Genomic DNA, 27,750 nt, shown 5'->3' on the forward strand with positions numbered 1-27,750 from the left:
CAGAGTTTCAAGCCGGTCTTGCCAAACTTGGGTTTGTGACATTCCTTATGCTTCAGAAAATTCTTCTTCTTATATACCAAGTACCATCTACTGTCTGATTGCTAGGGTAACGTCAAGCACTGGTGTTAGCAATACTGTCGTGTAATTCGGAGTTCAAGGGATACAGTAACATCTTAAAATGCATAGAAGGATGCTAGAAAAAGGAAGGGAATAATCTCTCCCTGCTTGGTGGACAGGATGTAAAGTAACAGGCTGAAATTAATGGAAAAGAGATCCTAGGAAAAAAAATGCACTGGAGTTTATTGTTTAGGAAGGCTGTAAATTCAGTGTCAGAGTAATGCTACTGTTAAGTTGCTTTTAACACCTCCCTGTGTTCTGCCCTCATTTGCACTCAGTTGTGCTGCTGACAAACTGTTTAATTTAAATGAAAAAAACCCTCACAGTTTTTAGATTTTTCTTTTCTCTGACACATGACAGTGCACATACAGTTAATGTGGAAATAACAGGAAGCAAGCATCATTACTATGACTACTTAGTCGTGTAAAAAAGCGAGAGGGGAAATTACAGAAATACTACATATGGCGATTTCTGCTTTTCAAAACAATCTGAGCTCAGGAAATTAGAAACAGTCCAGCTACTCATAGAACCAGGTATATGAATTTCAAGGTGAATATATGTTTCCAGATACATTGGACAGGCTGAAGGCTGCTGAAATGTCAGCATGCTGGGGAGATGGCTGGCAGACACCTTTTCATCTCAGACAGTACCGTAAAGGAACTGGTCTTTCAGTGGGGCTCATATTGTCCCTTTCTGTGCTGTTCCTTTCAAGGGATGGAGAGAGAATGAATGCAAAGGATTTAGGAGGAGGTGACATTTCTTTAATGGCATCCTGTGGGTGCATTGTATTGCAGAGACCTTTTCCTTTGTATCTCACTCTGATTAGCACATTTCTTTGTGCAGTTTTAAAATGCTTGGACAGTTTTCCCTGAAGAAATACATGTGCCTTCCAGCAGTTTTAAATTGCTCTTGATATGTTTGATATCCTTATACATCTGCAAACCCATCAGAATCTTGCTGAGTTCTTGACTGCAGTGTTTCCTGTGGTAATTATATTTTCTGCAGTTTTAACCACACATCATGTGAAAAAGTGTTTCCTTCTGTCTGTTTTTAATCTGCTTTTAATTTCACTGAGTAGTCCCTCTTGGGCTTTTGAAATTTGAAAAACAGAAAGAAGTTCTTTATCTTCTCCCTTTACTCTTTCTTTCCCTTATCCTTTCCTTGGCTTCCCTCATGTTGTTCTGTTCTCAAAGCTAACCAGGCCCGCTCATTTGAATCTTCCCTAGAGGAAGGGTGAGTGCCTTTGAAGAGAAATCTTCTCTTAAACTCCAGGAGGGCAGTGAAGTCTTTTTGAAAGTGAAAATCTGAGAGAATATTGAATATTCCAGAACTGTTCCAACAATTGGTCAAAAGTCACTAGAATATTTTTCATACAATTCACCAACTTGTTCTTATCGGATCCGAACTTCTTGCTATTCTTGATCATACTATTTATTAAAGAGAGGTTTTCATTCAACAGTGCCACCGAGGTTGCTTAGCCTAAGTCCATTAGTTTGGCCCTTAAGATTTTTGGAGGCTGAATTCCACCCTCCCTCTGTATGCTATGTTACTTCAGAATTAATGTTAGTGAGCTTCCTGAGACTCTGTACTGACTATTCAACATGTGACATTCCCAGCTCTCCTACCCTGTTCCTGTGGCTTTCTCTTTAATGGGATTAAAAAAGGGGGGGTGGGGAGTGGGTAATGCGATGGTGGGATGATGTCCTTTCACTGCAAGCTTTCATATGCTTACTAACAAATACAAAAGCCCGCAGGTAATGCGGCTTTCATGTATTTCAGGCAGCTGGTGTAGAGGAGTCTACCAGAATTCTACTAGGTCTCTACCTCACCAGGAACTGCGATTGAGATGGGACACAGAAAGAATGGACTAGGAGGAATACTCACTGTTAGTGATGGCTAGTGACAGGTCTGAGACGGGAGATGATGAGTAAGCCTGGACTGTAATAAAAGATAAACTAACATCTAAGAGAACTTGCGGGAGAGAAAGAGGAATATTGTGTGTATCTTTTGTCCATGGCAATTGACACCAACTCAAGATGTTCTGTAAGATGATAATATTTTCTGCCCAAGCATAAAAGACCAGCTAATTTTACAGAATTTGCATAGGAAGTGGAAACACCCAGGGAACGAAAGAATGGATCTTTGGAAAGAAAGAAATGATGGCTAGAGAATATCTTTTTGAAACATCTGTCATGAAAGGTAGAAACTAGGAAGGTGTTAACAATGTCTTTATATTAAATATTAAAAGGTTAATAATTAAAAGCACCCTATTGATGATCTAAATCTGTGAGGAAAACCCCCTCATACCAGTAAGTTTCAAAAATACTGTGTAAATGAAATTTAATGTTACAATGTAGATGCAGAGGAAAGGCTTGATTGTAGAGAAATAGCTTGGAAATCTCTGTATGACTAAACTTAATGCTATTTAGTCTTAAGGACCAATGATAAACTGGGCTATAAAGTCAAACTTCATAACAAATGTAGATACAGAATTATCATTGCCCGGAAATTTGAGTCCTGAGACCAAATAAACTTACTGGTATTCATTCACCTTAATTAACCAATTCAACTGATTAATTCAAACCAACCAATTACATCGTAGAAAACATTTAGAAAGCTTTGTAAACAATAACAGCATAAGCATCGCTTTAAGGAATGTGCATACTCAAACAGAAAACATTTCACACCCCAGCTAGGGTGCAAGTACAGGTATCCCTAGGCAGTCACTAGCTAGCAGCAGGGCCCTGCCACAGTCCTGAGTGGTTTTACCACTGGCGACGTGGCCTGAGCCAGCAGAAGAAACAGCCAGCGCTAAATGGATGCACACATTACACATACTCCCATGTTTTTCCTTTCTTTATGTTTTTTAGTGTTTTGATGATTTTTCTTCCGGCATAATCTTCTATTTCTTCAGTATTCTTTTTCCTCTTAGGAAATTTATATTTAATGTTGGCATCTGTCCCTAGAATCCTTCTTTTTATCATGTCCTAGAATTTATTTAATTATTTAGTGATATCCTCCTTGTCATGTTTGTTGAGGATAATGACATACTACTGTACAGCCTTTACTCAGGTGGGTATGTAAACACATGCTTACATACGTTAAGCTCCCGTTACAAGACCTTTCCAGGCTCTTCCGAAGTCCTTTATTTGCTGGTTGCTAACATGCCAGGTACCTCATGCTCTCTCTCCTGTCTTCTGTTGCCTTGAACGTGCCAGAAATTTTTTCTTGGCACTGCTGACTGGGATGACAACTTGTCCCCTCCTGTGCCTGCCTCACCAGCTTTTAAATGGGCCCATATTGTGCCACTGTCTTTAGATACCGGGAGACCAGGTACGTAGGTGTTGGTTCCTGAGTAAGTATTGCAGGACCACAGTTCTGAGACCTACCACACCTGCCGGGATAGGTGCCTTATTGTGCTAGGCTACTGAAAATAACATTTATTACGATGCAAAGTTTAAATGAAAAAAATAAAACCCAGGGCCTTACAAATGTGGTTTGTGTTAATGAAAGATAAGGCACACAAAAAAATTAGCATACATTATTATGATTATATGCAAGTGTAAGGATTCTCTGTAGCTGCATCAGCAGCTTAGCCAGTTATAAGGCTGATCTCAAGAATATCTACCCATGGCACACAACTTTTGTGTGAATCCACGCCCTGGGTTGTTCTTGCGCCTACCTCTACCTCCTCCCATTCAAGGTAATTGATGCATATTTCTATTGTACAACCTAATGAGTATGCTCTTGGCTTTGGGTGATTTTCTTTCTAGCACTGTCCAAGAATCTGAGATACAAACGTATTTTTTGCCCATTTAATCTTCCTTTTTAAAAAAACCTTTTTTACCATTACAGTAATTTGTTACCATGTTGAGTGTTGTTCTGTTCAGCCCAGTAATTACTTAGCTGCGTACTAGTCCTTAAACGACTTTAAGATTGAGTGGTGAACTACTCATTTGCTACTACTGTGGCTTCTTCACATGTTTCCTTCCAAGGTTTAAAAAAACCAAAAAAAACCCCCCAAAAAAACCCAACAGAAAAAAGAAAAAATCTCAGTCTTTGTTGCGACAATGTTTTCTTTATTTTGGAGGTTCCTTTGGACAACATTTTTCTAATTTTTCAAGAGCAGATTTCTTATCCTTTTAAATACATATTTCTTAAAAATACATTGTGCCCTCTTGGAGCAACAATTTTTGATGTAATACCTCTTTATGAGTAGTCATTTTAAGGGCACATAAATTTAGGTGAAATTTCATAGCTGGCAGAAGGAGTTAGGTATTAAAGGTGGTATAGGGAAGCCAGTGTTATTAATCTTACAAAATAAAAAACTTTATTACAGTTCAGTAACCACTGTCTGTTAGCACCTTCTTTCTCACCTGTTCTTATTTAACCTGCTGTTGAACATGGCTGTTAAAAAACACATTCTAGTTACCTTTTTATTTAGAAAATCATCCCTAACTCTCATGTTTCATTGATTTTGAAACTTAAAGTGATCTTGATGTTCTGCAGGTTCTGTGGTGGACCTATTGGCTTGTTTGTGCTGTTTTACTAGGAAAGGCATGTTCACACACCTTTGATTTATCTTTCTTGTTCCTAGCATAAAGTGCAGCCTCCACAGCCTCGTTCTTAAAAACAACTTGTGATGGAGGCTCTTTGCTGCATATTGCTTTTAAGTATTTATTTTTAGTGTACATATGTTTGGTACATAAAATGCAAAAACATATGTGAAGAAGGGTGGTCACTATTCTGAAGCTTTGAACATTATTACATCGCGTTATTACAACATTATTACATTACAAAGAGTATCACATCTGATATAGCTGACCTTGCCACCAGCTATTGATTTGCCATCTTTTTGCAGTTTCTACTGCTCAGCACTACTCCATGTTCGAAGTGAATCCAGTACTTGTTTTCAGAAGAGGATCGTTCTTTTGAAAAAATACAGTTCCTACAGACTACTGGTAGTTACTTTAACAACAGAAGCCTCGATAAGTAGTGAAGATGCTTTGAAATTACTAAGATGATGCATCAAAATTTTTTGTATCCAAAGCAGCTTTAAACATCCTTTCGCTCAAGAAAAGTATCTGTAAAAGGAAACCAGAAGGAAACCAGAACAAGTGTAGACCTAGAAGCACCATTCATTTATTTGAAAAGCAGCAGGAAGGTTATCTTTTCAACCGGATAGGAAATGGTATGAATATAAATGGATTATTCAATAGGTATTTAACAGGATGATCATAGAGAGAAATATGAAATGGGCAGTGCTAGAAGATGGTGTGTAGCTGAGCGGTGAGTACAGGAAGTTGCGTCTTCTGCTGTAATTTGTACGTTATTCCCCGCTTCACTGTACAGTGCCTCTACACTCCTAGTTCAATCCCAATCCCAATATTCAGCCCATTTTTCCTGGAAAAGAATAATTAAATTTAGATGCCTGATGAGGATGTGAATACAGCTTCATTGTAAGAAAACCCACAGCTCCACCTATCTCTATTCCAAAGTCAACAGGCAGAGCCATAGCGAATGTTTTGAGTCTTAACACATGTTCTGGATCCCTTATTCCCCAGTCTTCTTCCACCTGCTAGTTGAGGATGCTTCTGGTCACCTTGCCATCACAGTTCTACAGCTTGTCTTCCTGGGTAGCAGCAGTAGCAGCCAGCAAAACTGTAAGCCGCAGAGCTGAAGAGAAGTATATTGTCTTGAGGATCCAGAAACAGTGTCGGGCTTTTCATGACAGCTTGCTATCCTAGGATTGGTAGAAACCAACTGGTTTTAATAAGTATCCATTAAATATATAACACTATTTCTCATGTTTTTTCAGTGAATAGGAAGTTCCTTCCTTTGCAGGGAGCTCATGTAATTCATCCCTTGTTTAACATAGCATGGAGTTATTTCCTTTATCTTACCAATGTTGCAGGCTTGAAATATGCTTGACATGCATTGTACTTGCAGTTGAAGAATCTTGAGTTAAGCATTATTTTTTTATATAGTAGATTAATTACTCCAATTATTTTTCTTGAAGGCTGCAGTTACATAACATGTAGACTACTGACCTGGGTTGTATGAGTTTATTATTCTGTAAGATACAGTAAATAAATAATAATTTTGATTAAAGGTTAGTGTGATTTTATATGCCGAACACACATATTAAGAAACAGAATTAGCAACGAATGTAAAATATTAACTGCTTGTAAATAACTCACAAGTCAGAGAATGTAGATGCAGAGCAGTTCTCTTAATTTTTGCTTTGGTGGGCAATAGGAATAGGTTTAGACTGGTGTCTTGTTGAAAGAGAGAAACTGAAAATACTATCCCCTAGAATTCAGCAGAAGCTTAGGCAAGTAAGGTGTTTTGCTCCATTATATGTTGCAATGTATGTAACATAAAATGTGGTAGTGATTCTCCTTCCCTCAGCATACTTTCTCTCCATTCTGTATTCTCTGAGCACTGAAGAAGAGTGAAAAATGACATTTCTTAACCACTTCTGCTGACAAAAGTTAGCCTGGTGGTAGAGGTGGAAGAGACGTCTCTTAAGACTACACAAATCAAGATCGCTCCTAAATAAAGGGGAGAGTTTTTTAAAGGGTTAGCAGGAAGGAAAAAACAGAAATCTCAAAACTCCTGAATGTTTCCTAGACTGTCTTTCAGAGAACTATGCGGAATGTCAGACTGCTGTAAAGGCAGGCTGCTTCTAGACTGGCAGCATCTGACCTCAGTACACAGAGGTTCAAAATCTGTGCCTCTGACCAGAGACAAACTCTGCCAGAGTGTGGATGGGGAGGTGCTGCCACTTTAAACCTGGCCTAGATTTAGGTCATTTGGTTTCCAAATGGAGTTGGAGCCAAATGTAGTAACACAGAAAAATAAACTGGGAGAGAACAACTCTTCCTAGCAAAATACTTTATGGACTCTGCCCCTGAGGACTTACCCAGAATTGCACAGCATACTGCAAAGGCTTGCACCTGTACTTGAAAACAAGAACTTGAACTAAGGTCTCTGAGCACAAAGGTAGTGAATGCATTGGACTATCCTTCTTATTTAATTGCCTGTCTCCTCCAGTCACATGTAAATCCTGTCTAAATGAGAGCCTGTCTCTCCTAATGGTAATGTGGAAGCTGTGATTATCTGAGGTGTGGGAGTGAACAGTATCATAAGGAGAACAGATGGCAGGCAGTTCTGAGTGGCGATACGGCTGGCTGCGCTGTGGTGAAGCTACCTGCAGCAGCTTAAGCTGTTATCTTTCCTGGCTGGCTGTTTTGCCTCCTAGCTGGAGATGATTGCCCTTCTTATGGAGTTGGCAGGATGGAGAGTGTGAACACTTGGTGGCTCTGTCACCCAATGCTACAGGGACAGGCAGGTTCTTTTAGGGACCTTTGGTAGAATGAGGACTGGCCATAGGGTTGTAGTTACAATTAGAGCTTTATTATTGCATAAAATATTTAATTATCAGCATATCTTACTGTTATCTACAGTTTCTAGCATTTCGTTTAGCTTATTGCTGCACAAAGTTTTTATCAATTATCATACTTTCAGTTAAGCAAAATTTCTAGTAATCTGTGTAGCTTTCTTACTATCTAGAGTCTTTAGTCACCTAGACTTTTAGTCACCTGGACCCTCTGCAGATCGGGTCAAATTCTTAATAATCAGTGCATGATACAATAATCAGACTTCACCCAAAGGAACATGAGTCAGTCACTCAGTCTTTGGAGGAAGAGGACAATGGTGGATGCATCCCAGAGCACTGGGGGATCACGGGTTTTGCTGTCCAGCAGCAGGACTTGCAGCTGCTTGATTCTGTAGGCAATATTTCATGTGCTGTTACACTTCCCCTGTTCTGTAACGGGTGTCACCACATCCTGGCAGCAATGTTTAGCAGGCAGATAGTCTTGTCACAATGCTGACAGGGGATCTGGCTGACCTGTAACGGGGGTCATCACATCTTGGTGACAACCACAGTGTTGAAAAAGGGAAGAGAGAAGGAGGTGATACATGATCAGCAAGCTTATATCTTATGGCCGTTTGTCTTAGGAAATGGCATTGCTTTTGCTAACCATATTACCAGGAATCAGGAGCAGGGCATACTGGTCCCATGGCTCCAGCGCAAAGCTTCATCTTAGTGTAAATGCATCTCCCTAAGCAAAATTACACACTGCGCTCAAGCAGTTGAGACCTGTACATGTATCACTGCCAACTCTGAGACAGAGACAACAACCCACAGCAGAAGGTAGGAAACATTACCTTACTCATTGCTTCAGCTGTGAATGTGTGTCTGTGACCAGGGAGACCTGTGGATGTGGAAGATTCAGCTCCCACTCAGTTCTCCAGAGCCCTAGGTCTGTGATATGCATAAAGTAATTTCTCTTTCTTTGAGGAAGTCCATGTACTTGGTAACTTTTATGTTGTATTAAGCGTAAATTCTCCAGAAAATTGGCATTGGTCTTTTCTAGAAAGGTGCTTATGTTGGCACAGGACTGAAGGGGAGTCAAAGACACCTTTGCAACAAAGCTGTCAGGGAGGAAGGGCAAGAAACACCAGTATGATCCCTTGCCATAGTACTTGCTGTAATCTCAGACAATTGAGCACGAACGTGCTCTTGATGAGGAGACTCCAACGTTGTTTTCACTCAAAGCTTTTATTGGTGGCAAATGCTCTTCCAAGCTTATTGCAAGCAGTGCATGGTAGTACATGGTCCTCATGACAATGCATTAATCACAGCCAGTGACAAAATGTCTTCTCAACCAAGCGTTATGTGATCTTTGATATCTTTGTAAACAGTAATCAAATCACTTACATAAGAACAAGCACTGCAGTGTGTTCCTTCTGTATCTCAAGCCATCTTGTTCCTCATGCCTCACCTGGGTCTGTCTTTTCACACACTCAGTGAACTACTCCATTCATAAACTAACTGCTCTAATTTGCTTTTCTGACATGAGGTCTTAATGGCACATTTAAGCCCTGATAGCAGTTCATCTATCAGCCACAGCTTCTGTGAGGCTCACAGTGGTCAATGCTGGAGAAAATTCTTTCTGTGAGCAATATATGGCTGGATGAGTGCCCCAGCAGTGCCTACACCCCCAGGTAAGCACATCTTCTCAGCTCACAGCAGAAGCTATTCCTATCTCTGTATTGGAAGAGCCTGCCTACTGTGATTGCAGCCTGCTCTCACTATCTCTGTGACTCTTCACAGCCTGTCAGCTTTTCTATTGACATTTTTTCAGTTCATCACAACCTCTCTCTTTCCTGTAGGCTTGCTTCCATAAGACTAAAGTGCTTAGGCTGCCTCGAACCAGCAAGTGGGACGCTAACTCCTCCAAAGCTGTATGTTTGAGTCTGTGTCCATGTTCACTTCGCTAGCAGTTCCTTTTTATCCTTTGGTTTACCTTCACATGTTCACACAGACAGCAATACGGAACTGAACAGGGAAAACAAGTCACACATAAAATATTCATGAAATATAAGACAGATACTTTCCCAGTTTGTCAGCTCTGTCTGAGATTCATCTCCTGGCTAATCTGTTGCAAAGTCTGCTTATGTTCTGCAGGAGACTTAGTTTTTATCCTTATATGATGCAAGTAATCCATCTATTTGTGTCTGAAGGCTTTATTTAATTCTTACTTTCTTCCAAAGGAAACGTACCCTGTGTTTTATCCAGAAAATAGTTGCACATTTCTGCTAAAATATTCTCATCTTCATGGCTCATGCAGATTTGGACCTTGTTTATGGAACATGTAAGGACTTTTCATTCCAATACATCTGAGTGATTCTTAGAGGTTTTTTCTTTCCTTTTCTTTTTTGTAGATAATTTTCTTTTCCATTACTGGTATTATTACATTCATGGAAGAATATATTGGGGGAAAAAAGGACAAAGACGGGGTTCTACTACTGTTTTTTTTTTTTTCTGAAGAGGCAACAGTGAGAGAAGCAGGAAAAAAGGCCTGTAGCCTCCAAATAGCATCCTCAAACTATGGATAAGGAGTAAACAAAATACTAAGCAACAAAGCAGCGGTTTTTCCTACACTTAGGCAACAGTGACTGTTCCTTTGACAGCAAATGTTGAAAACAGGCACAAACATTGTGCTAGTACGATTCCTAATTAATTGTTTCAGGTTATTTTCTCAGTATCCAAGATATTGATGGTATCTGAGTCAATTTAAAGCTCTTCACATTATAGCTCAGAACAGGTTTGTTCAAATAATGTTAGGCTCAGTGACCTACAGCACAAACACATCTTGACCAAATTCAGTAACTAGAGCCACACTGGGAGGCTAGCATTAGATGAGTGTCATCCTATTCAGGTGAGGGAAAAATAAAACAGGGAGTAAAGCCTTCTAATAGTAAGTGGACTGAAGGCCTGAGAAAACTGCCTTTTAATTTCTAACCTGCATTGTATAATGATGGAAGAGGTGAAAACTATTGGGAAGTGGGTACGAACTGTTTAACTCCCTCTGCTTTAATCCATGTCCGTGCGCATGGACTGGCAATGGGACTGCAAAGCGACTGATAACACATTGTCTGCATCATTCTCCGGTTCTGCGCTGGAGCCTTCTGTTCAAACATGTTATCTCTCCCACCTTGTTTGCAAACCAGAGAGTTCAGCAATGGTAATAAATTGGTACCATTACTGCATGGGCACAGCATCATTATATATCATCCTCAGGGTGACATACCTCCATGTGCAAAAAAACTATGTTGAAGCCTGCCTTGTATTAGCTGTGAATAATATGATCTGTTGGTTGCTTACCAACAAGCCCTGGCCTTTAAACCTTTTAGGATCATCTTTCTCACACACTGGTTTCTTGAATTTTGGAACAGTTTGGCAGTAAAGGGGAGATCTCTTAGTCATTGTGTTTCAGCAGTAAGAGAAGTTCTGCTCTGTGAAAGAGCCAGCATGCTGAAGGGTCGGGAACAAATTTGCAGGGTCACAGCAGGTCTGACTTAGCCAGCACCTATTACGGAAAACGTACTGTTCTTGCTTTTGTCCACCACAGAACGATTCTGTTAAGCAAAGATCTGTGTATTGCCCATGGCTGATGAGGCGAATTATGAAAAGTAGTACAAGCCAGAAGAATTATTAGAGTCATAGAGAGACATGGGATATGCTTTTTAGAAGGGCATTTAATTCCCTTTTTCCACCTTGCCTGTTGTACCTCTCACACTTTATTTCCTTTTTCTTCCTGAAAAATAAAAAAAAATCATTTCAATAGAAAATGCAATTATTGCCTGGTCACAGCAACCTTTAAGATAACTTACAGGTACAGCAGAGAAATAAAAACACATCAGATGACTTTGAGGTGGTATTTCAATACTCTGATTGATTAAACCAGCATTTTAATACTCAGATCTTAATTTTAGTTTCCATTTTTAATTTCCTTTGAAAGTTATTTACCTTTTGCAAGCCATTTGGATGAAACATTAACGTTAGATTTGAGTTATCTTTATGTTTACTAGAGACATCTTCAGTTTCTGCATCTCTTATACCCTTACAACATATTTTGAATTTTCAGCCTTTTCAGTCAAATTCAGGGAGAAAGAAGAAAATAGGAAAAATCTCCAAACCCTTTTTTTTCTTATGGGGTCCCAATTTGTCCAGGCTGTAACCCTGCGCACTCAGGAGTTGATGTGCAGTGGAAAACAACTGAGAGCCAGCTGCGGCTGACTCTGGGTTTCCTGATGCTTTCAAGATTATAGACATTACATTATAGACATTACAGCAGGCACAACCCAAGAACTGAAAATGCAAGTCAGGTCACAGAGTAACATCAAGCACAAGCACCATGAGAGCCTCAAGCTGACCTGTGGATTTTAGGTCCTGTTTTTATTTTGAATCGTCTCTTTCAGAATCGTAGCAGAGTTATAATTGGCCTTATTATAACAGCAAACACAGCCATGATAGTTTTAAAATACATGACAGCCAGAACTTTTTCCTCCTTCACAAAAAGGTTGGCTGTAATACTGCAGTGCACTAGAGACCAGTCTGGGAGCAGTGGCTGTCCCAGATCTCCTGCCACACTACCTGGCTATAAGCTGTTCAGGACTATGAAATGCTGGTAGTATTTTTTAAAATAAACTCAAACTAAATAAAAATGCCAGGCAGTTACCTGGATTCATCTAGGAAAGAGAACTCCCCGTAAAACTTTTGTTTTAGAATAGGGGAACAAATCTTGAACATTTACTACTGCTTTTAAGCATGCGTATGATGAAAGAGAGAAACTGGAAGAAGTTAGATACAGCATATCCGAGGATGTTAATCCCACACGTATACCTGTTCAGAGCTTGCAGTCGCTTGAGTGGTATTTCAACCGTACCTGTGCTTCTCTCCTGCAAATAATGTTTCACAGAAGCGGTTCAAAGCACTTGCTTCTACAGCAACAGCCACAGCAGAAATGTCCTGAATTGTGTGTGTAACACAGACCAGGAGCGTGTGATCAGACACTCGCTGTCAGACTCGTTAATGGACTTGGAAGGAAACACACACCGCTTCACAGTAAACGTAGGCAATGGCCGTTTCCCGGTCAGCTCCATCTGCGCTTCGGGTAGCTTTTTTGCTAAGTATATTTTGGAGGAGGTGTGGGAGGAGGGGGAGATGCTGCTGCTGCATGTTGAATGCAAAGCGCTCAGCTGCGATAGGCTGAGGGGACGTGGATACGCTGCCTATGGACGCTGGCAACTGCATCCTCTGCGCTTTATAGCTGTCACAGAGGAGGAAAGACAGACAGTGAGAAGGACAGAGGAGAAGGAAAAACCTTACCAACTCGCTGTAAGTAACATTCTTTGTCCTTCATGCTTTGTCGTTATTGAATTCGAGTAGGTCCGTTTGGATTAATGCAAGAACTGGTTACTTAGGGTGGGAGCTCGGCTAATAAACAGCCAGCCTGTGTTATTTTAGGGGTAATCCATGATACTCAAAAAGCGTTTCTTTTTAACCTAAGTTTGCACCATGTGCTGGGCACCTCTCATTTTGTGTTTGCTTGTTTTTACATATGACGTATGTCAGCTATAACTGTTGATGTACATTTATGCCGAGTCCCATGTATCCAAAAGTTTATATTTTGTCTTTCCAAGTGCAACAGTTCTGACCAACCAAGAAGACCTTGAGAAATTCTCTGCCAAATATTTTTAACAATAAAATTTTCAAGATAAATTCAATGCATGACTTTTTAGGGTGGGGTTTTCCTCAGAAATGACACTTTCCCATCACTGTAATAAGACCTCAGAAGGGAAGATTACTAAGTTGCAGACTGTGCCAGTGACAGCAATGAATAAAACCAGCAACTTCTAACTGGAAAATGAAATTTTTAAATGAAATGTAGGGCCTGTGACATATATACCTAATTCTTGGCTTGTGCAAAGGTAGAAATACAGAGTAGATCCAGCTCCTTTTTACTCGTGCTCATATAAAAGTCATCCTACAGTCCTTATTCAGGCAATACTTCTATTGCTAATAGTAGAAGTTGAGCTTAACAGTAGCAACAGCTGCAAAAACCTTCAGTTGGGTTCAATAGCACAGAAAGTCCTCATGGCTTCAGCGGTGTCACTGTAGCACCACAAGCCTTTAAATTACATTATATTCTGCAACAATCAGTTGGCAGAATGGAAAGTGCACTTGTCTCATTTATTGGAAATATACACAGTTATTACTTTTTTTGAGACAATGAAGCTATCGGTTTAAGGTGCTATTAATGGGTGTATGCATTCTTCCTTTCTGTATTTAATAATAGGAGCTGCTAAAAGATTTTATTATGTTAGCCATTCTTTATTTTACTTTGATGAACTGGAGAACGGGCACTCATAAAATTACAATACATTGAATATACGTCTCTCCTCATTTGTTCTCTTTTTCCTCTTTTTCCCCTTTTTCCTCTTTGTTCTCTTTTTCTTCCTCATAACAAATTTCCTAGTAGTATTTAGACATCTTTTGCATTTTTATTTAGTTAATATAAAAAGCAGATTCTAAAATTATAGACAATACTTTTTAACAGAAATAATGAATAAGCTGAATGTTGTCTACATAATACAATATTATACCTATAAATGTATTTAATACTTAATTGTGCATAAACTGCTCATTTGTATGGTTCAGTTTCAAATAAAGTAGGAAACAGTTTGCAAATGAACATTATACTGAATATACGATCTAAAGACCAACAACAATTTTCGGTAACTTCACTAAAATAAAATGTTGCCGTGTTCTAATTTCAGTGCACTGAGGAAGAAAGAGTAGTTTAAACAAAGCAGCAAAGGATATGTCAACTTTAGATTGTGTAGTGTAGTTGTCCTGTGACAAATTCCAGCAAAATTAAAGAGCAAAGAGTTTATGTATTGATAAAAAAAGATACATTGATAACATTTAAGGTTTAACATGATTGTTCTTGTTTCTACCTGAAGTTAAGAGCAAAACTCAACCTTCTCCAGTAAAGTAGGACTTGATCTGAAGAAGTATGCAGTGGTGACTATATCCATTGATTCTTGCTGGGAACAAAAGTAGTCAGACATAATATATGTTGGTAAAATTGTATTTTATCGATCATAGAGTGAGGCTGTTGATGCATTTGAATACAGACTGTGCTTACAAAGCAGTAGAGGTTGATAATTAGGCAGGGTGCCTCCCGAGAAGCTGTGATCTCCTCAGCTGGCAGATGTTGAATATGCTGAAATTCATCCTGGGAGGTGTGGGATCCCTGTGAGCATGGAGCCTTTATCACTCTTATGGGCCTTCAAGAAAATAGACCTCTATTAAATACTTTAGAGAGAGGCTCAGTTTCCCTGAAATTTCCATTTAGTTTCAGAAAAGTGGCCTGCATTATTTTGCAGTATAAGTCCCTTTGACTTAAGTGGATATTTTGAGTACACACAGATTGTAACGCTCTGCCCTTCAAAAAATATGGATGCTCTCAAATAGTGTTTTGATTTTAAACCCTAAGGGCTGAGTTGACTGAGGTATTTTGCTTCTTAGAAAAATCACATTCTAGATTTTTAAAATACACCGGCATAGAGGGAAGCTTGCTCTCTATTCATTCTGTTGTTGCATTGTACATGTGTTGTATATGCATGTTGGAGGTAGAAGAGAGAAATATTCTGTACTGGTAGAGGTGAAGTAATTTGCATTTTTATAGTACTAACTGGTAAGCATTACAATTGTCAGATATTCAGTCTACTGGATGTGGCTTCCATAGCAAGTAATACTTTCAAGCAGATGAAGTGAGATCTATAATGAACAGTTGAGGAAGAGAATAAAAATAGGGATGAGAGTGTAAGTGGGTCTTGTCACTCACAGAAGAACAAATATAAAATAGGAGGTGAAAAGGAAAATTTAAATGATCGCTGTGTTCCTGCAAGGAGTATGCCTTCACGGTTCCTGGTGAGATATGTGTATTACAGTAGGTAAGGAATTTTCAGGCAGGGACTTTTAGGAAAGAAGATGCATGGATACATAAAAATAGGTGTTTAGATAGCTTTTAATTTCTCAGCATTGTCTTTGGGGGAAAGAAGAATGAAATACTTTGCTTCAGATTGAAGCAGATTGATGTATTTCACTGGATCAAACTGAATTGAAAGTTCATTTGAGGTTAGCTAGATACTAGTCTATATCAATTTATAACACTGCAGCAACTATGACAGATTTGGGATGGATGGTTCATCCTCCCATTCTTTATGCTTAAGCTTCCTGGTTCAATTACTTCTCCCATGCAAAACAGTGGGTTTCCCCTGTAATGTAATTCTTTATCCTGAATTTTGAGAATGCTATTGCAACAGTGGTTTATGACAGAAGTAGTGCAGCCAAAACAACATTAGGATGAGCCAGTGGACCCTCAAGTTCTTGGGAAGAACTATAGTTGGCAAATAACCAATAAGATCTCAGTGATTATCTAAAATGTGTATTTTGTCAAACTGAGTTGACAAATTTCAGTTCCATGGTCATAGGCTGAAACCATAGAATGTGTATCATCTGACGCTTAGATCTAAATTTTATTTGCTTATCCTGATATCCAAAAAGAACTTGGTCTGAACTGCTAATAATAAAATGACAATAAATTATATCAGTATACTATATAGGAACAAGATGATGCAAATATTACTTGGAATAGAAAGAAATTTCAGATCCAAAAAAATCTAGGTGGTAGAAAAATGGTTACAAGCTATACATAACGTAGTATCTATGTTGTGGTAATATGATAAAGTAAATTTATTTTTGTCTGTGTGTGAGTTGTTTCGAGCTTACACAAAATGCTATTTAGTTTATGCCATTTGATTTATGTTTTGGGAAAAGACCAAGCTATCCACAGAGTCTTCTATGTTAAATGATGCCCTATATTTGATTGTTACAAAATAAAGCTAGAGTAGTATAGTGATACTATTCTGACATTGTACTGACGGTCCATTGGACCCACAGCTACTGAATGTTCAGTTCAGCTGAACTGATCCATGTGTAAAAGTCAGTAGGGATAACTGTAACTCAGCGGTGAGCCACAGTAGTGCTAGAAACACCAAATCCTCAAGTACTGAGTCGGTTCAGTCTCATGCAACTCCCACTAATTTGGCAGTCTTGGGTTAAATTCTTGTTTTCACAGCTTTCATCTCTGAAACCAGAGGAAAAAAAAATAACAGATTACCATGTGCAAGTTCTTCAGAGCATGCTATAGCAATGAACTGATGAATGAAGTAGCATGAAAGAAATAATGGTAGCATAAGTTAAGGGTTAAGTTAGAGATACTTTGAAAAAGAAGTGAAACAGTACAATAGTTAGATTTCTTCTGGCAAAAATATCTAAACCAAAGAACTGAGCCTTGGGGTGTAATTATATTGCTGCCACAGAGATACATATTGATTGCTGCTGTTCATGCTGACTTATTTAGAAATTTTATTAAAATTTTGAACTACAATCAAAGATATGTTAAATGAAAAAGCACATAAGATTTAGGGGGTATTGAAGAAATGGAAACATCCTGATTGTAAAGGAGTAGAAAGAAAACTGCTTGCTTAAACACAGTGTTTCAAAGGGGAGATGACACACAAAGCTGCCCACCAGAATCCTCTGAGGACCATAATGACTACTGGTAATGTGTTTCTGGCAACTTAGTAGCAAGATCTGAGAAAGGTCCTAATTCCCCTTTCAGAAAGGCATAGAGGGAGCCAAGTAAACACTTACATGATGGTTAAAGAGGGTAATATTACTCTAACAAAATAACAACAAGAACAGCTATTCTGTGGGGGGCTAGAAGTCCCTACTGTGCAGATCCTTGCTTTCCGAAGTGGTTCATGACCTCCAGCAGCACCCTGCCTTCTTAAATAGCAGCAGCAGCTGCTCCGTACAAATCCCAGATCCTCTATTTGTAGCAGCAGAGATGTCTCTAGGACAGTGTTTATCAATGATGTCTTTCCTTTGTCATGTGACAGTACTAATTCAAATATAATAAAGCCCAGAAGGATTTCTTTTCTCAAAATGGTGTCCTCAGTTACAAATCCTTAGCACAAATAACTGATATCTAAGAAATTGTCTCTTAATTACATAATATTCACATTGTGCTTAATATAATTATTTCCTTATAAAGTGAAGATCTGATGGTATGTGAGCTAAGCATAGTAATTCTTTACACCAGCAGTGACTATCTTTGTTTCACTTGCCAGTTTTCTTACTAGATCCCAAGGAACAGTTTCACTCACTCAACCTGAGTGTATAAAGACTCTTGGATACTTTTTAGGCACTGTGGTCTCAACCTTGTATTCACTGAGCACTCAGAATGCACAGCCACATACAGTAAAAAAAGTTGGGTGGGCCAGGATGGCAGGAGCAGGCACCCTAGCAATATGAATTTATGTTTGCACAGCACTTTGCAGGCAAACTTCAGCTCACCTCATCTGAGCCATATATCACCTTGGGTGTGCTCACACAGTCTCTCCCTAGCTCAAAGCACACCTAGAGCTCCAGCCCAGCATCTTGGAAATAGGGACAGCCCCAGACAGAGTTTCCTCACATCTTCCTGCAAAATACAGTACACATCAACTCTAAGTGAATTCTAATTAAAACCTCGGTAAGAAGTAAGGTTTTGTAAATGGCACAGCGTGTGCATTTACAGTGAAAGAGTAAAGAAGCTAAATTTTGAGGCAAGACAGGAGGCAAGAAGTAGATAAAATGACAGGGCAGCACAGTGGATCACTGTGATAACTATGATTATTATAGCTTGTTATTATAGATTTTAATAGAGACACACAGCATGCTGTTTTCTTAGATCTCTTCTTTATAAGGCAGGAGGCAGTTGATTATGTGCCACATAACAGTGCCACATCCTTGTGTCAACCAGCAGCAGTACAGATTAAATCTGTGATTTCTGAATCTTCATTGACATACCTCTACTGCTCTTCGGTGCTAAAGATACAGCCTATCTGTATTAAGCTAATCTACATCATGATCTAGGCATCAAAGATTTAAGAGTGTGATTTACTTCTATACAATGTCCAGCTAATACCAGAGTGGGGCAGAATGCAACACTGTATGGACATTGGCTAATATGCAGAAGGAAAAGAGCATATGGTCTTTTCAAAAAGGCTATATAAGTGAGCCTATAAATCATCTGAATAACAGGTTAAAACTAGTAAAATTTTCTTTCAAAAGTGACTGTTCTTTTTTTTTTTTCTTTTTTTAGGGTTTTTCTGATAATAAGTCCTAAACTCTGATACCCATGGATGCTGCAGAGTTCCGCAAGAGAGGGAAGGAGATGGTGGACTATATTGCAGATTACCTGGAGAAGATAGATAAAAGACAGGTCTTCCCAGATGTGGAACCAGGATACCTAAGACCCCTCATTCCAGACTGCGCACCCCAGGATCCTGAGAGCTTTGAGGATGTCTTTAAAGATATTGAGAAGATCATTATGCCAGGGGTAAGAAAAGTGGATCTGTAGTGTAATGTTCAATACCACATTTAGGTTTTCAAAGACTTTAAGGAAAGTGTGAATTCAAGGCTGTGCAGCTAGACCTTACAAACATAAGTACTCACACTGATTAGCTTTTAGAAGGCAAGAGTCTGCTTTATATCCATAGTTAAATATGATCTAACACTTTAAACAACTAATGTTTTCTGTTCTTGCTGGAAATAATCAAATCATTCTTTTGCCTCATGCAAGGCTTGCTTTTGGAAATAATCCCTTTTCCTCTCTTGAACTGGTTAAGGCAAAGCTTCATAACTTTCAATTTCATGTGATATTTTTGCTACTTGCAAAGCACAGTAAATATTTTATAAAATGGGATTTTTATTAGTCTGCTGTGCCTAAAGTGTTCCTTCAAGCTGATCTTTAAATGTTAAAATTCTCTTAGGAGACTTCTTTTTATTACAGAGTTGGCTAGAAAGGATTCTTCCCAATACTTCTGCTGTTGACTTACTCTCCTAAATGTCAACTTCTTCTAGTACCTTTTAAGGCAGATGGCCACTACCTAAATATTAGTCCTTGGATAGATCAGTGTTGGACAGACAATGCAGAACAAAGTGTCTGGCATTTGTCCAGTTCTGAATATTTCTTGGTTTTCCACTCATGGTATACCTTTTTTCTTTTAAATATATTCTTGTCTCCTAAGGCCTCTAAGTAGCTTGAAGAGGACTGGTTTATTAGTAAATGTTAATGAGGAATCCCTCCTTTGGATCTCTGCAATAACCACTTTGGGTTGCTTCTCTGGATATAGGTAGGTGATATGATTGCTATGTGACTGGACATGGAACCACTGCTCTGCAAATGTGTTTAGTCAGTGTACTATAATACCAATTCCTCTTCATTGACCAATGTAAATATTTTATATTCAATATGACTTTATCTTGTTTCCCTTGGAGCCAACCCTGCTGTCATTTCACAGGCAAAAGCTCCACTGAAGTCAATGGAAATCTCTCCACTCTTCTCAAAGACTTGTGGATGAAGTCTTAAATCCAACAGAATTAAATCAGTCCAGGTTAGATAAGAGAATTATGTCCAACACATGCAAATACTTTCATTGCTGCTCATAGATATGATAGTCTTTTCTTTCTCATTGGAGGAAAATACTAACCAAATTTTTTTGGCTGTGAAGTAGAACAGAAAACACTTTGCTTTGAACACTTGAGAACATTCAATAAAATATCAAATTGAAAAATAAGAGATGAATCATTTGAGAATAGAAAGTGAGACATTGAATTCCAATTATGTTATCATCTCCTGTCCCCTCTTTAACTAAATCAATTTTTTCTTGATATTTACATGCCCTGCAAATAAACTTACTTTTACAGTGATATATTCTGAAGAAGAAATATTCTATCCAAAACTTTCCTCTCGTGTGAAGTGTTAGTGTTTGTGACACAAAGAGCACAAGTACATAAATCCCAGTTCTTACAGTAACTCTGATTCTGCCTGTGTTGTTTATACTAAATACTGAAGACTCACATGAGCACAGAATCACAAAGTCATAGTATAGGAGAGGTTGGATGGCACCTGTGGAGATCATTTAGTCCACCCCCATTGCTCAAAGCAGAGTCAGTTAGAGCAAGTTGCTCAGGACCCATGTCCAATTGGGTGTTGAATATCTCCAAGGGTGAAGTCTTCACAATCTCTCTGTTGTCCGGTTCCAAAGTTTGACCATCCTCACAGTAAAAAAGCTTTTTCTTATGTTTAAGTGGAATTTTCTGTATTTCAATTTGTACACATTTCTTCTTGTCTTGTCACTGAATACCACTGAGAAGAACCTGGCTTCATCTTCTTTACATCCTCCCATGAGGTATTTATACACATTAACAAGATACCCCCCGAGCTTTCTGCAGGCTGAACAATCCCAGCTCTCTCAGCCTCTCGTCATATGACAGATGCTCCAATTAATCATCTCCATGGCCCTTCACTGGCATCACCCCAGTATGTCCAAGTCTTTCTAGTACTGGAGAACCCAGAACTGGACACAGCAGCATTCCACGTGTGGCCTCACCAGTGCTGAGTAGAAGGGAAGGGTCACCTCTTTTGACCTGCTGGCAACAGTTTTCCTAACATGGCCCAGGATGCTGTTGGCCTTGTTTGCTGCAAGGGCACATTGCTGGCTTATGTTCAGCTTGTCCACCAGGACCCCCAGGTCCATTTCTGCAGAGCTGCTTTCCAGCCAGTCAGTCCCTGGCCTGTACTGGTGCAGGGGCTTATTCCTCCTCAGGTACAGGATTTTGCATTTCTCTGTTGAACTTCATGAGATTCCTGCTGGCTCATTTCTGCAGCATGTTGAGGTCCCTTTGAATTGCAGCATGACCATACAGTGTATCAAACACGCCTCCCGGTTTTATATCATCGGCAAAACTGCTGAGGGTGCGCTCTGTCCCATCATCCAGGTCATTAATGAAGATGTTAAACAGTACTGGCCACGGTATTGTTTCCTGGGGTACACCACTAGCCTCCAGATGGACTTCATGCCACTGATCACAACCCTATGAGTCTGGCAGTTAGCCAGTTTTCACTCCATTTCACTGTCCACTTATCTAGTAAAGATGTTATGGGAGACACTATTGAAAGTCTTAACAATATCCTGTGCTCTCCCCTTGTCCCCCAAGCCAGTCATCTTGTAGAATGCTGTCAGGTTGCTTAGGCATGATTTCCCCTTCATAAATCTTTGCTGCCTAGTCCCAATCACCTTCTTGTCCTTAATATGTTTGGAAATAGCTTCAAGGTTCCGTCATCTTCTCTGGGATTGAGGTGAGGCCTGTAGTTTCCCAGATCCTCCTTCTATCCCTTCTTGAAGGTAGAAGTGACATTTGCTTTTTTCCAGTCCTCAAGAACATTCCCCAGTTGCCATAACCTTTCGAAGATATTTGAGAGTGGTCTCAATGACATTGTCTAGCTCGTGCAGCAGTTGTGAGTGCACCCCATTAGGCTCTGTGGACTCAAGTATGTCCAGTTTATTTAAATGTTTCCTAACCTAATCCTCCTCCAGGTGAGGTCTTCCTTGGTCAAGGCTTTTCCCATGAGTCTCAGGAGCCTGGGATTCCTGAAGGCAAATTTACCAGTAAAGACTGAGGTGAAAAAGGCATTAAGCACCTCAGCCTTTTCCCTGTCCTTTGTCACCAAGTCCCCAACCCCATTCAGCAGCAGACCTACATTTTCCCTACTTTCCTTTTAATGCTGATGAACCTGCAGAAGCCTTTCTTGTTGCCCTTCACATCCCTCACCAGATTCAACTCTAGATGGCTTTGACTTTCCTAACCCTGTCCCTACATACTCAGACAGTGTCTTTATAGCCCTCCTCTCCTGGGTCACCTGACCCTCCTTGCTTTTCCTATATGCTTCCCTCTGACATTTGAGCATTGTCAGGAGCTAACTGTTCACCTGTGAAGGCCTCCTGCCGCTCTTGCTGCGCTTCCTGCATGTAGGGTGGATCGTTTGTGAACTTGGAGGAGGTGTTCCTTGAAAATCAGCCAGCTTTCCTGGACCACTCTTCTTTCCATGTCTGTTTCCCATGGGATTCTTCCAAGCAGGTCTCATAACAGGCCAAAGTCTGTTCTCCTGAAGCCCAGGGTTATGATCTGCTTTGTGCCTTTCTTCCTGCTCTCATGATGCTGAACTCCACCATCTCATGGTCACTGCAGTCAAGGCTGCCCCTGACTTTTACATCCATGACCAGTTCCCACAGCGTGTCTCTCCTCATCAGTTCCTCCACAGTTTCCTGTGTTAGGAAATGATCATCAATGAACTCCAGAAACCTCCTGGACTGGTTGTGCCCTGCTGTGTTGTCTGTCTAGCAGATATCAGCTTGGCTGGAGTCCCCTGTGAGGACTACGAGCTACGAACATGAGGTTTCTTCCAGCTGTTTGAGTGCTGTACGCACGTACTTCTTCCCGATGAGGTGGTCTGTAGCAGACACCCACCCGAATGTTGCCCATCTTGGAATCTCCACCAGTCCTGACCCACAAGCTCTTGACTGGCTCGTTGTCCATTCCTAGGCAGTGCCTAGGAGCATTCCTGCTGTTCTCTTGCATAAAGGACCACTCCCCTGCCTCGCTTTCCTGGGCTGTCCTTCCTAAAGAGCCTGTCCTCATCTACTGCAGCACTTCAGTCATGAGAGCTATCCCACCACATCTCTGTGATCCCAGTGAGATCACAGCCCTGTAACTGCACACAGCCTTCTAATTCCTCCTGTTTGTTCCCCGTGTGTCATGCCATAGCATACAGATGCCTCAGAGAGGCACCCACTTGTGCTGATTTCCCAGAAAAGATAGGAGAGCTTCCCCCCATAATGCTGTCCTCTCAGCACTTCCTTATTTATGTGCATACACTTGGGGCAGGTCTGGTTTAGTCCTATCTTGTTTTCAAGATCTCTCTTGTCCACATTACACTTCACCCTTTGCTTGCCACCTCAGTCCACCTTCCTCTCTTGATTGTGGATTTTCATCTCCTTCCCTGCATCATTCCCAGTTTAAAGCTCTCCTTACCAGGTTAGCCAGCCTGTCTGCAAAGCTATTTTTGCCCCAGTTGTTCAGGTGGATCCTTCCTAGGAGTTGATCTTCAAAGAGGGTCCCAGTGGTCTTAAAACCGAAATCCCTGTTGTCGACACCAGGGTCAACACTCAGATTGTTTGGGTGCTTCACTAGACACAGCAGGGCTCCCAGCCCCTCTGCAGCTAGGGCACTGAACCTATTCTGTAGTTGCGGAGCAGAAGCCTTCCTCCTGGTGCCAGGAGTTGCAAGCTTCTACCCTTCACCATCGTGGAACTCCCATTTTCCAACCCAATAAGCAGAGACTCTGCCCCTCCTTTGGTACATTTTGGGGTTCAGGCTCTTGTGTCTGAGATACCTTGTGTTATGTCTCAAGGAAGATCCACTCAATCTCTTTTTTGTCATCTCTGATACTGTACAATCTGCTGACCTCCTCATGCTGTGTAAAATACAGACCCTCCACCAGTACATACCTCCTGCAGGCTAGAAGACCATCTCCCACTGCCCCGGCCTGGGCAAGAGGCCCCATCATCCCTGCAATCCCAGGCTGGCAGAGCTGCATACCTCCTAGGGAGCTTAGTCTGGGTTGAGACCTGATGTGCCAGGGGTAGTAGTTCCAGTTGCTGCTGGGGACTGTGCCCTGTGGAGCGTCACCACCACTGCAGAGCCCACATACACTAACCTTAGAATGGTTTCTGGACCTCTTCTGTGCATAGTGCTGCACAAACTGCTGCATCTGTTGGCTGCCTCTGTTAGCTGTGCTCACAGAAACTGAAGTGTGAGAATGATGGTGCTGTACAAACATGTGGAGGCAGGGAGTATAGGAAGAGCTTAGCATAGGAAGACTTGGTCGCATTTGGTTTAGAGGCCTTTAAAATTATTTGTAATTTGTTTTAGGGACTTTTGAAATTGGCTATAGGGACAATCTGCCCCCATTATATTTTCCCTTAATCTTCCCATCTTTTTCCTGACAAGAATAACATTCGTAAGTACATCTAGTGTTTTTCAGCTATAGTGCTTTTCCAGTGTTTCACCCAGGAATGTCTTATCTCTGTTTTATAAACGAGGAACTGGGCTTCTTCAGAGAGAATAAGTAATATGACAGAGGTCATAAAACCTTGTTTTGCCCATAAGCTATCAGTGGCCCATAAGTGATTCTTGTTTCCTTCATGTTGACATCTTTACTGTGTTAGTTGCGTTCAGATATTTGCTACTTATTGGATGATTGAAAATGTGAAAATGGTGTTCCTTCAGAGGAGCAAGGATCAATTAATTGTGTAAAGCAATAATGCAGTATCTATCGCTGTCTTTACCCTATAGGAGAACAAGCATTTGTGAGTGGTAAAACTTCATGGAGACTTCTTGTGAAATTGGATGTAGACCTTCAAAGGGCAGTCCCCTATATGATAATGACCATAATGGTGCTAAGTTCCTAATATGTAACACAAGGACTGAGGGGAACCACTGCTGAACTTTGATCTCCACAGCAGGAAGCCGAGGTGGAAAGGATCTGCATATAAAAATATCAGTGGGAGTCACCTTTCTCTCTCCGACTTGCTTTGTTCTCTTGAAATATATCTCCCCTTTTTTTAGAGCCAAAAATGATCAAGTTTAGTTATAACTGCAAAGAGCAGTACTGAAGATTGGATCTATTAATCTATGAACTTTCAGCTGAAGTACCTATCCTTAGTGTGTGGTAAAGGAAGACTCTTAGACTAAGCAAGCCACAGAGAGAAAGACATCCTTAGAAGAAATCTGGGAAATAAAATGTCTCTGAGAAGCATTAGAGTGGTAATTACTGAACCCAAGACACTTGTGTACCACTGTTTATCAGCAGAGGGCTGAAAAAACAAACATCAATTATGTCACACTCTTTGCAATATTTGACTAAGTGTGTCTGTTCCAACGTGGTGAAAGAAATGAATTTTACAGCTGCTTCAAGAGAAGGGGGAAGGGGAGGCAGGAGGAAGAACCGCAGCTGCACTTGCCCTAGGGCTTTTGGCTTTTTCTCTTTGTGTGAGTGGTGCAACTGGAATCTGCTGTGTTTTATCAAACAAATGGCTCCCAGCAAGTAGGCAGTTTAACTTGATTAACCCAAGATAAATGTCACAAGTCTTACAGATCACAGAGGATTAGAGTTGGGGAGATGAACAGTGGCAGTCCTGGCTCATTATGGGCATCAGTGGACATCTGTGTGGGGGGGTCGTATCAGGGACTGCTGTTTACTGGGTATTTTTTTATCTGTTTATCATTTTCCTGTGAAGAACCAAGTGCCATCCTATTTTTTTCTGATTTGTGAAGGAAGGTGTTTGCCACAAGTGCTCTAAAACTTTGTGTACTGGGTTTGTGTGGTGGGGTTTTGGTAGTGGGTTAGGGGCCACAGGGGTGGCTCCTGTGAGAAGCTTCTAGAAGCTTCTCCAGCTCCAGGTCGGATCTGCCTCTGGCCCAGGCCGAGCCTGTCAGTGACAGTGGTAACACCTGTGGGAGGACAGATTTAAGAAGGGGAACCTGCAGTGAGGGGGGGGGGGGGGGGGGGGTGGAATGCGAGAGGAACCCCTCTGCAGGTGCCGAGGTCAGGGAAGGAGGAGGGGATGCCCCTGCAGCCCGTGGTGAGGTGGCAGGCTGTGTCCCCCAGCCCACGGAGGGGAGTGGGGGAGCAGATGCCCACCTGCAGCCCGGGGAGGAGCCCACGCTGGAGTGGGGGATGCCCCCCAGGATGGCCGGGACTCCACGGGAAAGCCTCTGCTGGAGCAGTCTGTGCCTGAAGGACTGCAGCCCATGGGAAGGATGCGCGTTGGAGAAGTTCATGAGGGACTGTCTCCTGTGGGAGGAACCCCACAGTGGAGCAGGGGATGAGTGAGGAGGAGTCCTCCTCCCCCTGAGGAGGAAGGAGTGGCAGAGACAAGGTGTGATGAACTGACCACGACCCTCATTCCCTGTTCCCCTGTGCCACTGGGGGAGAGGAGGTAGAGAAAATTGGGAGTAGAGTTGTGCCTGGGAAGGAGGGAGGGGTGGGGGGAAGGTGTTTTAAGATTTGGTTTTACTTCTCATTATCCTGTTTTGATTTGATTGGTAGTAAATTAAATTGATTTTGTTTCTTCCCCAAGTCGAGCCTGTCTTTTGCCCGTGACCATAAGTGGGGAGTGATCCCTCCCTGTCCTTATCTTGATCCACGAGCCTTTCTTTATATTTTCTCCTCATCCTGCTGGGGCCAGGGCGGGGAGTGAGCGAGTGAGCGGCTGCCTGGTGCTTTGTTACCGGCTGGGCTGAAACCATGACACTTTGTTGCAGCAAAGAAAGAGATCCTGACCAGATATGAGATATAGCAAAAAATGTTCACAGTGGCTTGTGTTTGGATACCTGATTTGAGCAGGTTTGGACCTAGTGACCAGTAAAAGTGAAATCTTGAACATACTAGGTACAGGGCTAGTTTAGACAGTGGAAAATTGTAGTGGATAGGAGCTGTTTTCATATGAAAGAGATAGGGCTATCTGAAATATTATATATGGTATACTACAGCAGAGAAAGTGATATCTGATTCATTGTGTACACAAGAGTTAAGACAGTTTCCCCTTAGCATGGAGCATGTTCCTGAAAGAAGAGCTAGTTGTTGGCATGAAGAAGGTTAGAAGAGGAAATAAAGGGATATTTGCAGCATGCAGAACAGTGTGGTACAGTGATCCCCAAGTTAGCTCCAGAACCAGAAACCTCATCACAGGCTGGGAGAGAGGGGAGTGTGAAAGGTAAAATTCATCAGAGGTGGGAATGTGGAACAGAACAGTAAGGAAACACTGAGCTCGGGCAAGAGAGAACGTGTACTCTTACCATCCTCCACTTGTAACAGAAGAACTCTGGTATTGAAAAAAAGAAAACAAAACAGCATAAGAAAAGGCTAGGCTGCAATAATTCAGCAGCCTCTGGACTTCCGGCCAAGGAAAGATATCATACACTTTCTGCTGAATTCTTGCTTATAGTCCATCTAATCCTCTAGAAGCACTTTTTTTTCTAAAATTTGCGTTTTATCTTGAATGTGAAAGCTGGTTTTGCCAAACATATTGTATCACATTATTTCCACTGAACACTGCAGTGTGGCAGTACATTTCCTGTTTTCAAATTTTATTAGACTGGAGTTGTGGAGCACTATCAAGTATCTCACAGATCCTTAAAACTGCTTAAACGTTGCGTAAGATAGTTCTAAATATTGCTGCTGCAAGACA

The 27,750-nt window shown here is 40.9% G+C and overlaps 1 protein-coding gene across 7 annotated transcripts in view; it reads left to right on the forward strand.

Annotated features, from left to right (window-relative positions):
• DDC (dopa decarboxylase) overlaps positions 1–27,750 on the forward strand; it is an 80,240-nt gene that overhangs the window by 3,071 nt on the left and 49,419 nt on the right. The window contains exons 1-2 of one of the 7 annotated variants that reach the window (XM_041123089.1): positions 3,698–3,820; positions 18,756–18,992. In XM_041123089.1, the coding sequence (XP_040979023.1) occupies positions 18,792–18,992 (201 nt within the window). In that variant the 5' untranslated portion in view covers positions 3,698–3,820; positions 18,756–18,791. Of the gene's footprint in view, positions 1–3,697; positions 3,821–12,354; positions 12,872–18,755; positions 18,993–27,750 lie in introns of those variants that run through there. The other 6 variants (XM_041123091.1, XM_041123092.1, XR_005932225.1 and 3 more) reach the window with 6 other exon arrangements.

Source organism: Aquila chrysaetos, chromosome 4 (genome assembly GCF_900496995.4).
Source record: "Aquila chrysaetos chrysaetos chromosome 4, bAquChr1.4, whole genome shotgun sequence".
Classification (NCBI taxonomy): Eukaryota; Metazoa; Chordata; class Aves; order Accipitriformes; family Accipitridae; genus Aquila; species Aquila chrysaetos.